At 40.0% G+C, this 12,567-nt stretch overlaps 1 protein-coding gene across 4 annotated transcripts in view; it reads left to right on the top strand.

Moving 5' to 3' along the window:
• The window catches only part of CHD7 (chromodomain helicase DNA binding protein 7), a 132,460-nt gene extending 122,844 nt beyond the window's left edge, over positions 1-9,616 (top strand). For 2 of the 4 annotated variants that reach the window (XM_057377155.1, XM_057377154.1), the window contains exons 32-38: positions 350-510; positions 2,146-2,373; positions 2,599-3,042; positions 3,627-3,848; positions 4,261-4,401; positions 4,874-4,978; positions 5,756-9,616. In XM_057377155.1, the coding sequence (XP_057233138.1) occupies positions 350-510; positions 2,146-2,373; positions 2,599-3,042; positions 3,627-3,848; positions 4,261-4,401; positions 4,874-4,978; positions 5,756-6,709 (2,255 nt within the window). In that variant the 3' untranslated portion in view covers positions 6,710-9,616. The remainder of the gene's footprint in view (positions 1-349; positions 511-2,145; positions 2,374-2,598; positions 3,043-3,626; positions 3,849-4,260; positions 4,402-4,873; positions 4,979-5,755) is intronic. The other 2 variants (XM_057377157.1, XM_057377156.1) reach the window with 2 other exon arrangements.
• Positions 9,617-12,567: the final 2,951 nt, after the last annotated feature.

The following is a 12,567-nucleotide window of genomic DNA, read 5'->3' as shown; positions in this document are numbered from 1 at the left end:
GCTGTTGTAGCTCATGCCAGCTGGTAARTGGCACACACAGTGCCATTATGGGGTGTGGGATGGGCTACATGTAGTAGTTCCTCTGCCCTTCCACATATCAGGTGGCTAAATAAGCTTTCATAAGAACCATCCAGCATCAGCGGGGTGTTTCCCCACATGGGATGATTTCCAGAGTAGCTCACTGAGCCAATAACCATGGTCTCTGTGCCAAATGCGGAAGGCTAGGGCTCGGCTGTAGTAATTACTGAACAAAAGCCTGAGTTAGAAATGTTGTGTCAAGCCTGGTTGCCTTAGCCTATCTAGCTGGGTAGACATTGGATGTTAATGCCTGGTCATGATTGTTATTCAGCAGGAGCAGTTTCTCAGGGTAAGAATTTTGATGAAGAAAGCAACGCCTCTATGAGTACCGCAAGGGATGAAACACGCGATGGATTCTACATGGAAGACGGGGATCCCTCTGTGGTTCAGCTGCTGCATGAGAGAACGTTTGCCTTCTCTTTCTGGCCTAAGGTTGGTTAGGGGTAGAAAGACATGTGTCTCTTTTAATTCGAGTAAAATATAGGAAACGTGCTTGCAAAGTAGCAGTGACCTTGTGTGATACTGYACTTCTGGCAGGCAAGAGACTTTCTCTGTGATTGATTTGTGGAATAGCACTTTTTTCTTCAAACTCAAACTAGCAGTGGAAATGAAAGAAACGGCTTTTTGTGTATAATAGTGTAATTTAGTAAAACAATAGACTGCTGGCAGACATGAGTTCTTCATAGAGTCCCTAAYTGTGTGTCAGCAAAATCCCACTTCTCACACCACTGTACAGTTTGGAATTAYGAATTTTGTCTGCAGAACAATCTGCAGAATTGAGAACAGAGACTTTTTAAGATCACCTTTTTATTTTGGGGTGAGGAGATTGTGGGGAAGAGTTTTGGTGACCTACATGATCTAAGCCATTATGTAATGTTGACAGATGTAATTGTATTAAGGTATCTTGCAAACATAAGCAGCAGTTTTAGACAGGGTAAAGCTGTATCTTATTTTGATAACARTGCAGAAAATTATCTAATATAAAATGTTTTTAAAAATACAAAACCGTAACCTTGTAATAAATCCATACTTAATTTAGTACTCTCCTTTGCAGTAGGGGGAGAGAGAAAAATAAAGTAGTAATAGTCTTAAGCTTACTAATCACCATAACAGGGCCATCTGGTTGGGGCAGGGGGGGAAGGGGGTAGCAGGGCGGGAGGACCTTGCTCTTAATAGGCTTATTTCTGGGGAAAGCAAGCGGTCTGTTGCAGCTGCTGAGATCTGCTAGTGGCTTTTGCACTGTTTTGCAGTTCAGGGAGCTAGCTCATATTCTCCAATCAGCAGTATTTCTTGTGGTTCCAAAGTTTCTACCTCTTCAGGCTGGCTAGCGTAGGATGTGCTTGAATACTTAAACAGAAAAAAACCAAATAATGCTCATCTTCCCTGYTTTCAGCAAGTATTTTGGAAACATGGGCTAAAATCTTACTCCAGTCATAGTGTGAAAGTAGAACAGAAAATCCTTCATCTGTACAGGTTCAGCATAAGTAGACTAATAAACATAATTAGAGATTTTTAGTGTACACGCTTCAGTGAAATTTGAAGTGATAATGGGCGTGGAATGAAAATTGACATTCATTAGATGTCCCTAGGTTGGTGCCCGTTTCATAATGTTGAACTTTATTAATAGTGACGCTAATGAGGATCCACTTCCTAGGACAGAATTGCAGATCCAGCCTCTTGGATCTTGAGAACTGCAGCTTTAAGATGCTGACTGCAGATGKGTTTATTTTCCCTTCCTAACTGTTGATTTTGCTAACTACTGAAGTTTTATAAAACAAGAAGGAGATTCTGCAAAAATTTTCAATTAATACATAGTCATACGGAAAACTTGKTCTGTCTTTTCTTCCCCTCACAATATTAATGCATCTTTTAAATCCAGCAGTGTTTTATTCTACAAAATTTTGTCTTAGCTTTTTGTAAGGCAATCAGTTTATCCCAGTGTACGAGAATAGTTGTTTTGGAATGTATTCCTTAAGTTCTGGAAACTGGACTGTGTCRTAAGACTCATTTGAGTTTAAAAGGCAATGTTTACACTGAAGGCTCATTACATACTTTTCYTTTATGCAGGACCGAGTAATGATCAACCGATTAGACAACATCTGTGAAGCAGTGCTGAAAGGGAAGTGGCCAGTAAATAGGCGCCAGATGTTTGATTTCCAGGGGCTCATACCTGGGTACACTCCAACAGCTGTGGACAGCCCTCTACAAAAAAGGAGCTTTGCAGAGCTCTCCATGGTTGGTCAAGCCAGTGTCAGTGGCAGTGAAGATCTCACTGCTTCTCCTCAGTTATCGAAGGCAAGGCTGCATCTTTGTCTTTTTTACATAACAGATTTTATTTTGCATGAGCTTCTCTTGCGTAATAGAAAATAAACCARCATCAATAAAATAGGAAAATGTGAAAGTGTTTGTTTGAATAAAATGAAGGTTTTGTTTTCAGAGTTACATGTTTGGAGTTTTATTTTAAATTTAGCATAGCAAACGGAGCTTGGCTAATGTTTGGAAATGCTMATTTTTTCTTAGGAAGATGCACTCAATTTATCAGTTCCACGTCAGAGGAGGAGGAGACGAAGAAAGATTGAAATTGAGGCTGAGAGAGCTGCCAAGAGGAGAAATCTTATGGAAATGGTTGCCCAGTTACGTGAGTCTCAGGTGGTCTCAGAAAATGGACAAGAAAAGGTTGTAGATTTATCAAAGGCCTCACGAGAGGCAACAAGTTCTACCTCAAATTTTTCATCTGTTACTTCAAAGTTTATCTTGCCTAATGTCTCCACACCCGTGTCTGATGCCTTTAAAACTCAAATGGAGCTGCTGCAAGCAGGTCTTTCACGCACACCCACAAGGCATCTACTAAATGGCTCTTTAATAGATGGAGAACCACCCATGAAGAGGAGGAGAGGAAGGAGGAAAAATGTAGAAGGGCTTGATCTGTTATTTATGAGCAACAAACGGACATCGTTGACTGTAGTAAGACTACAACYTTTTTCCTTTTAATCTCGTATTTGTTCTTCTGTCTGTGGTACTTCCTGAATGTGTTTTAAGTCTGATGATACTYTCCCTAATAGAAACATACAGTTTTTTTCCCAACCAGGTTTTTCTTTGTTTTGAGCTGTTAATTAATTTTGAACCAAACAAAATGTGCACATCAAGATTTTACTCTAACAAATTGTAGCTGAGTTTTAGGTAGCTTGCACTTTCAAAATCACTTTATGGAGGGTTTTTTACTAAAGATGATACATTTCTAACAACATATGTTTTGAGGCTTAAGTATGTCTTTATTGATGTTTTAAAAAGGGAGGGTCTTGGAGAATCTTGGAGGACACTTACTGGAAATSCACAGAAACTGCTTTTCCTTTAGCAGCATGTTCTTTATTGTTCAAGGATGCTAAATTCACAAAATTCCCTAATGCAATGATGCTGCTTTACGTCRCATGAATATTTAAACACCATTAACTCTTGTATATTCAAAATCTTGAACATTTCACTTCAGTCTCTGAAATTATTTCTCCAGCTGTTCCTGTGAAGACTAACACAGATGTGATTGTTTTCAGGAGGATGCAGAAGTGACCAAAGCTTTTGAAGAAGATGTGGAAGCCCTACCAGCAAGGAACATTCCATCTCCTGGTCAATTAGACCCAGAYACTCGCATCCCTGTAATCAATCTAGAGGATGGGACCAGGCTGGTGGGAGAGGATGCCCCGAAAAACAAGGATCTAGTTGAATGGCTTAAATTGCATCCTACTTACACTGTAGATATGCCAAGTTATGTACCAGTAAGTATGTGATTCTAAAAGTAATTTTCTGTTGTATTAAAATAAAAGTTAATTTTACAGGCATCAGACTGAATGTCCTCCCATTGGGCATTGTCATTCAATTTTGTAGCTTGGTTTTCAACAGAAGTTTTCTCTTGATCCACCATTTCTATTTTGTCCACACCCAAGTGGCATTGGGGTATTTGATTCGCACTTCCTTTCTTAATATTTGTAAATAAAACATGTTAGAACAGTGTTTGTCAAGTTCTGTAGAATTTCAGCTGATATAAAAAAAYGTTTTTCTTACATAATCTGAGACCAAAGTAATGGATCCCTTGAAATTTTTGTGAGAAGGGGTAGTGTGATTGGTGATTTTTTTTCAAGAAATGAAAAGCTGAAAAGCCAAAAACCAATAAAATTCTCTTCTTTCCAGAAGAGTGCAGATGTGCTATTTTCCCCATTTCAGAAGCCGAAACAAAAACGACACAGATGTCGAAACCCTAATAAACTGGATATAAACACCTTGACAGGAGAAGAAAGGGTACCTGTTGTAAATAAACGAAATGGAAAGAAGGTAAAAATTAAGTTACTTCAGTCAAGGTCTTTAATAATGTCTTTGCATGTGGAAAGCAGGTTTTCTACTCCAAGCTTTCTTTTGAAAAGTTTAATAATTTGGCACCAGCAATTTGTTCTTACTAGASTGTGCCGCCTGCTTCCTTTAATTCTGTCTTTGCTCTTCTGATATGTTCATATTAATCACCTGATTAGTCTCACTTTTTTAACTTATATCACATATTTTTGTCCTTACATACAAATTTTATTACCAGACCTGCCCAAGCTTAAGCACTTTACTGGTTTTTTAAAATATTATATTGTCAATTCAGGTATCGCTAGCTGGTTTTCATATAGTTTTCCACAGTAAAAGGATAGTCTTTGCTGCCATCCTTCAGAAGTGAAAATGTGTAGATAGCAAATGTCCACATAAGTACTAGTTTGGTTTTKTTGTTGGGTTTTTGTTAAAGTCATAACCTTGTCTTTTGCATTAGATGGGTGGAGCTATGGCCCCTCCAATGAAGGACTTGCCAAGATGGCTGGAAGAAAATCCTGAGTTTGCTGTTGCTCCAGATTGGACTGACATTGTTAAACAGTCTGTAAGTGAAATTCCCATTCCATGCTTTGCTGTAGGTCATAGCACAGAAAAGTTGAAGGCTGTGTAAATTGATCATTAAGTCTTTATCTCAAAGCTGGTTTTGAGAAAATCRTAGTGTCTGTGTAGGAGTTACCCAGCTCAGGTTGGGGTGGTGATAGGAGGCTGCTGCAGAATGGGATTRAAATACACTTGAAAAATCAGCTACAGTTAAGGCAGCCTTCAGCATTTGTTTTRCTTTATCTTTTTCTTATAAGCAGCAATCCTTAAAAAGAACAGGTATTTGTACATTAAGAACTACTAAGAAAATATTTGTCATATTCATAACAAAAATACAATTCATTGCCTTAGTAACAGGCAGTATCAAAGGAATTGGTTTCCTGCCTTTATTTTCAAACAAGTATTGTAAAATAAAAGGGCAAAATTCTGCAACTACTCAATATTAATTATTACTCTACTGAAATTCAATACGAATTATAAAAATATAAACTTGTAACTGCAGCATATCAGGCTGGGGCTATTTAATGAAGCTACAGAGTTTTCAGMATGTATTGTTTTACTGTTATGTTTAAATGTAAAAAAAATCTGTGATCTTGATTTCTTCAGCTTTCTACTGCCATTCACTATAGTACTAAACTAGTCACCATTTGTCAGGGTGAAAAAACAAACCACTTTTGGAGTATGCTGAAACCTTCTGTTTCTTCCATCATCATCAGTTAACTGCTGAAAGCTAAAAATGTTAATGGAGAATAAAGTTTGTTTTGTCGCCTTYCCTTTTTAGGGTTTTGTTCCAGAGTCCATGTTTGACCGTCTTCTCACTGGACCTGTTGTGAGRGAGGAAGGAGCAAGCAGAAGAGGAAGAAGGCCAAAAAGTGAAATTGCCAAAGCAGCTGCAGCAGCTGCTGCTGTAGCATCAACTTCGGGAATCAACCCACTACTAATGAACAGTCTGTTTGCTGGAATGGACCTCACAAGCCTCCAGAACCTACAGAACCTGCAGTCTCTCCAGCTCGCAGGTCTCATGGGCTTTCCGCCAGGGCTAGCAACAGCTGCTGCTGCTGGGGGGGACACTAAAAATCCGGCTGCCATGTTGCCTCTGATGTTGCCAGGGATGGCAGGATTGCCCAATATGTTTGGACTAAGCGGATTGTTGAATAACCCGATAACGGCTACTACTGGAAATGCCACTACTGCTTCCGGTCAAGGAGAGACTGAGGATGGCGCTTCAAAAGCTGAAGAGAAGAAAAATGAGAATGAAGAGGAGAACAAAGACTCTGAGAAAAGCACAGACACTGTTTCTGCTACTGACTCTGCGAATGGATCTGTCAGTGCTGCTACTGCGGTGACTACCGCCACTGCCACCACTACCACCACCACCAACACTGGATTGCCCACAAACCCTCTGGCCTTCAATCCTTTCCTGCTGTCTACCATGGCTCCTGGCCTCTTCTATCCATCTATGTTTCTACCTCCAGGACTGGGAGGATTGACTCTGCCCGGTTTCCCAGCACTAGCAGGACTTCAGAACGCAGTGGGCTCCAATGAAGAGAAGGCTACTGACAAAACTGAAGGAGCTGCCTTTAAAGATGAAGAAAATCTTGAAGGCAGTGATGCAGAGGAGAGTCTTGATAAAACTGCAGATTCCTCCGTTTTAGAAGATGAAATAGCACAGGGTGAAGAATTAGACTCACTTGATGGGGGGGAAGAAATAGAAAACAATGAAAATGATGAATAACCAGTACCAGTTACAGTTAAAGTGTTTTAAACTTTTGACAAGTGGTAGTCCTACTGTTTACACTCACAGTTAATGTCCATACTTAGTTTTTATAAGCTGTTCTGTAACATAGTGTAGCAAAAARAAAAGTTCAAGTCATGTTATACAGATGTGTCAAAAGGTATCTTGGTCATTAAGTATTGTGCAGTGCATTATTTATTATCCCTAGGAGAGATGAAATTTGAGAGGTGATCATGTCTTTTTAAGGAAATTGACATAATGCTCTGCTTTTTTTTTTCTTTTGGTACCATTGGTATTATGAATTAAGCAGCAATTTGTAATCAAGTGGCACTAATAGAAGGAAGTGCTGCTTAAAGGAAGGATGAAGTTATATATTTAATTTTTTAATTTTTTTTTCCTTTTATTTTTTTTTTTTTGCTGTGAAGGTCAAGATGAAATTTACCATACATATCGTACTCGCGCTTCATTTTGACTGTATGGGAGTTCACCCGCTCACATGCGCGCACACACCCACACACACACTCTCTCTCTGACAATCTTCATGATAGTGTGAATGTCTCTGTCTTGAGACGCAGCAATAATAAGGCAGCTGTTGAATGTGAAGAGTACCTTTTGGAAATTAACCCGCGGAGAAGGTTCTTACAGGATAAAGCTACAGTTTAATCGTCTCGTGATCTTGTAATGCACTGGTATAAACAAAAAGAAAAAATCAGGTACCTTTTTTAAATTAAAGGACTTTGTTACTTTAGCCACAAAGCTAAACAGCATTACCTCAACTCTAAACTAGCCTTGAAGTTTACAGACATGACTTTGTAAATGTATTGTTTTTCTTTGTTGTGATGTCTTTTTATTTTTTTTTCTTTGGAAACTGCTATCATGTAAGATAAGATGTAAATTGCTGCCAACTGTAGTAATGATGCTTTTAATAAAAGTGACCCATGATATGCAGAGATGTAATTATAGAATGTAGTGTTTAGGGACATCAAAATTGGTGTTCACYTTCTGTATTTGTATTTGTGGCTTTTTTATAGCATTTTCCTGCTATATTCTTTATAGATTAGTGGCTGTAAATGCTGAACTGATCGTCTTCAGGGGACTAGGCAGGAAGAGAAACCTTGAATTGCCTTCATATTTTCCACTCTAAGTAACTCTACAGAAATGCACGCTAAAATCCCTACTTTACTCCTTCAAAGGGGCATGAGAGACTGAGAATACTTTAAATGTGTTCAGCATGTGATAATGTGGTACACTAAAGAACAAAAGGGCAAAAGAAAAATGAGGCTTTAATAGGCACAATATCTAGGTCATTTATCCTTGGTTAATGGGTAGAAAAACACAATGCTGTAGTGACAGCAAGGGATACAAAGGCTCTGTGGTATCCTGTAGACCAGAGCTTGTGATGCCAGAAACCACTGTGTCAAACAACCTACATGAAACTAAAACTGACCCACTTTTTATAAAAACCAGTGTCTCTTCTGGAGAGCTACCGATTTGTACCCTTTTGTGACCTTTTGATATTTGAGATAATGTATCATTTGAGAACTTCTGTTTTCACCGTGTTGTCACCTTGACACACACATACACAACTGGCTCCAGAGTGAGGATAAAAGGTTAGATTTTCAGTGGAGTACATGAAAAATTAGCTATTTCAGTAGCCAGCTGTGGGTGGACCCCTGTCTTTAGGACTAATATTATCTGTGCTTTTGGCTTGCTGGAGAGCTGCAAACCTCACTCTCATGTGAATTTGCAYGAGAGCTCAAATGGGCAAGTGTTGCAGGGCTGAAATTTGGTCCTGAGGGAGGCATATGAAAAGGGGTGAACTTGGCTTAAAAAGAACATTTTATGGACGATGAAAGTAGATGAGAAATGAAGGCTTAGGAAGTGAATTTTGTGTGAATGAATCACAGGCACACACTGTTGAAATGAATAGGTGTCAGGATGTCTTGTACTGCCACTTAAATAGATCATGGGGAGTTAATGAAGGTCAGGAAGGATTCCCCGCACCATGGACATCACTGAATGGTTGATGAGGTGTGTTATTCCTGCCTCTTCCTAAAACATCACWTGCAGACCATGGCAAAAAGTGAGAGGCTGAGAGCCAAAGCACATTAACTTGGGCAGGTGTGTTACATACTCTGTTGAATTCATTTGAGGTGTTTTTTAAGTTGCTATTAAATGCCTTGTGTCTTACTTTTCTACCTATAGAATTCCCACTGTAAGAGTTGATACGTGCTTCCCATTGTGTGTATTCCACATATGGTACCAAATGGCCTTTTTTTTTTTTTCAGTTCACTTTTATAATTTCCAGAAACAATTTACACAGACTAATGATATCCCTTGAGAGAACCCTTTTTAATTGGCAAGAMTAGAAATTACATTGTTAAATGCCATACTAAGTCCCTTTCTCCTCTGTCAAAATGGGGAAGTTCTGGTAACTTCTATTTTTGCCCATAGGTTTTTGACATGGAAACATCCAAGTCATGATGTAGGGTGTCCAAGTGACAAATGAGTGAATCTTACCCCTAGTACAAGCATCTTCGTGATGATATTACTCATCTGCCTTTCCTACTCAAAAAGCAAAACTGGAGAACTGTTGCAACAGAACAAATGTCATGGGAATGGGAGAGCCTCCATGCTCTGTGCTTTCCAAACAGCCTTGTATCCTATCACCTCACCTGTTGAAAAGGTGGTGACATTTGATTTTTGGAAGGGATATGGGCCCCGGTATGAAAAATGAAGTGGGGGGATTGCCATCTAATGTCCGAGAAATGTATTACATGAAAATATGAAGGTTTTTCTTTGATTTGACAGAGTTTTTACTTGTTAATTATTGCAAAGATTCTTACGGAGTTTTAAAAGTGTGTCTAAATGAATAAAAGCTTATGTGAGTAAGATGCATAGATCAGAAACTATTCTGCACTTGATTCACATTTGGAGCACCCYTTATCTTATCATGAGGAACCTTTCATTTGCCACCAGCCATTTTTTGCTGGACCTCCTAATGGCCATGGAAATGTTAATGGGGTTATCAAGGAATATAAATTACTTCCTGTGTTGCTTTCAGAAAGAAAGTACCTGTGTCAAAGTACAGCAGTGCTCTGCATGCTAACACAGCCTGTTCTGTGTGCRCAGTGTGCAGTCCTGCCAAGGGAAAGAACTGAACAACAAATCTGCTTGGGCTACTACAGATGCATTTTTTAATAAGGGGACTGTAAAGGAGAACCAGTTCAAGTGTGAATCTTGAAAACTGCTGATGAAACAGTGGACAACTTCCTAAACTAGTCCCAGTTTTTTCAATCAGCTTCAGTCTCTTGTTTCATATTGATGTCAAATATCAAAATGTATTGCTTATTGGAATTGCACGCTTCTACTGAGGGCCTTTGCCAYTGAGCAGTTCCTCATTTGAGAAGGGCTTAAGATTGAGGGGAGGGATGGGTATTCAATTGTATTTTTAGTATTAAGCTTCCCATTGACTTTTGTATTGTGAGCAAAACTGCTTGGGTCATTTAAGATTTGTGTTGCTTCTGCACCAAACATTTCAGCTGCCTCCGAGTCCTTGATGTCAGGGCTGGGGTCTGGYAGTGGTGGTGTGCATGAGGGCTCTCAGTCCTGCTGCCTCCACGCAGTTCCCTGGGCACTGAAAGGTGCCAGCCCGTGAMCCTTTCTGACTCCTCAGAGTGCTGGCTAGAGGTTTTGCTTCTGTGCTAAATAATCAAGTGATGCCCTGCTTCAAGTGATGTCCTGGAGAGACCTGAAGATGACATCTTACATAGACAGATGATTTTTTAGGCATCTAGTCTAATCACTACCTTGAGTCAGCTGTTCTTAGGAGAATGTGTAAAGGAAATTAAATTCTAAGGTTGACAGTCACTATGATCAAAGTTCGATGGGACTTAGGAAAACCTCTTTCAGAATGCAAGGTGGATGGCCCAGCTCAGTCTGCATGCTGTTTTAGATAATTGATTTGATGCTGAAGAGCTAACACTTAYTAGTATTAGGAACTATAGTGTAAAATACATATTTTCTAAAAGGGCWTAAATCCATGTCACTGGATGTTTTTGGTTTTCCAGCTTCTATGGATTGCTGTCAGCACTGGTAAAACCATCAAAACTCAATCATTTGAGCTATTTCCGCTGCAGTAGCTCAGTGCAGGTAGTTTCTAATCTGTTACTTGTCCTCCCTCAGTCTTTGCTTAAGAAATTTAGATARTAGTGATAGCTGGAAATCTGAGACTTCATTAAATCCTGATAATTGTAGCTACATTAGAAACAAAACCCCATCCCTCCATTTAGAAAGTTTGCTTGGAGTATGTTGATGCAAATACTTTTAATTGGGGTCTYGCCACAGAACATTTTTCTTTTAGTTCCAACTTTTCATACATGGGCCTTATTAACCTAAGGGGCAATACAGAGATGTTACCCATGCATCCATTTCCTGCGTAGTGGCACCCACRAACTGAATGGCAGGCAGACTGTAAGCCTGAAAATGTCCAGTGATGGTGCATGGCTCTGTGGGCAAAGAGCAGTTGCCTCTGATAGCACAGCTTTTACAGCTCCACTCTCCCTGGATGATGCATTGGCCTCCCAGTTCTCGGGAAGTGCCGGGAACCTGTGGGCTTTGCAGGCAAAGGAGTTGGGAGCAGCAGTGCCATCGGTCTCCTCCTCCCACAGGGCTTCTGCTATTGTCGGGCCTGGGGATGGATTTGCATATCTGTGCGTGCAGAGCTGRTGTTCCCTCCCTCTGCTCAGAGGCCCTGCAAGGAAACTCCATGATCCTTCCCTTTTTTTTTTTCCCTCGGTTTTTTTTTTTTTTTTCCCTTCTAAGGGCTAGTAGAAAATAAGAGACGGCCATTGTATTTCACTGCAGCGGCATTGTTCTGCACCAGACAAAGATGGCATATTTTTCTGAACCATAGTTTCTGCTCCTTCAGCCATGGCCRGCTACTGATGAGCAGCTGTGCAGACTCTGAATAGCCTAAGGCATTTCCTAAAACCATTAAAAAATATGAATTTTCCCCAAACGTGCGCCAAACCCCTCCCAAAAATATGTGGCAGGAGGAGGAGAGCAAARCCTTTGCTCTTTGTCYAGAATGTATTTTCCTCAAATGAAAYTTTCAAGGCATGCCTGCTATCAGAGAAAGCATAGAAGTTCCCTCAAACATATCAGTTGATTCTGAAAGGACTTCCCTTAAGTCCTAGTTAGAAGAATATTTTAAAAGGAGAAAAAAAATTAATATTTAAGTGTTTTTTGTTTTTTTTTTTGTTGTGAAGGAAAGAGATGAACGTGAAGGGTTTAAAGCKATATAATTTTGCTTTATAAGCCAGACAGGTGCTGGTAATAAATAGATGAAGAAAATGTTAAAACTCAGTCCTGTTCCTCATCTGCCATGCATCTGACATTTCTAAAATATCATTTTGGGCTGTCACTGTAAGGACATGCTTTTTCTTCCCAGTCGTCTTCAAGTTCTTCTCAACCAGACTGGCCATCTTCTGCTGTCTCAGTCTGCAGCAGGCTTGCCATCTGCTATATGGCTAATCAATTCACAAAGGTGCTGCTGGGCAGTGCAGACTCCCTGTCCTCTGCCAATATTTTCTGGAAGTTGTCAAACATAGCTGAATTTGTTCTCAGCTGTCACAATCATCGCATTGATTCCAGCTTGTAGCACTYCGGTGACCAGTGGGGTATGCGCTTTGTTTTGCAAGCAGCGTTTGCTCTTTTGTGCCTGTTTCACGAGGCTGCAGCTATCGCTGGCATTGGAGGGAGCATCTCTTGGGCTGCAGGTAAAAGGTGCCCTCTGACTGTTTTACGGTGCCCGTTCCCAAGTTTGAAAGGTGAACCCGTGGGCGAATCAGCAGACC

This window comes from Malurus melanocephalus, unplaced genomic scaffold, assembly GCF_030028575.1.
Source record: "Malurus melanocephalus ecotype Western Australia unplaced genomic scaffold, MMel_1.1 scaffold_303, whole genome shotgun sequence".
Taxonomy (NCBI): domain Eukaryota; kingdom Metazoa; phylum Chordata; class Aves; order Passeriformes; family Maluridae; genus Malurus; species Malurus melanocephalus.
Note: the sequence above shows the minus strand (reverse complement) of the source record. Positions and strands in the feature narration are given on the sequence as shown.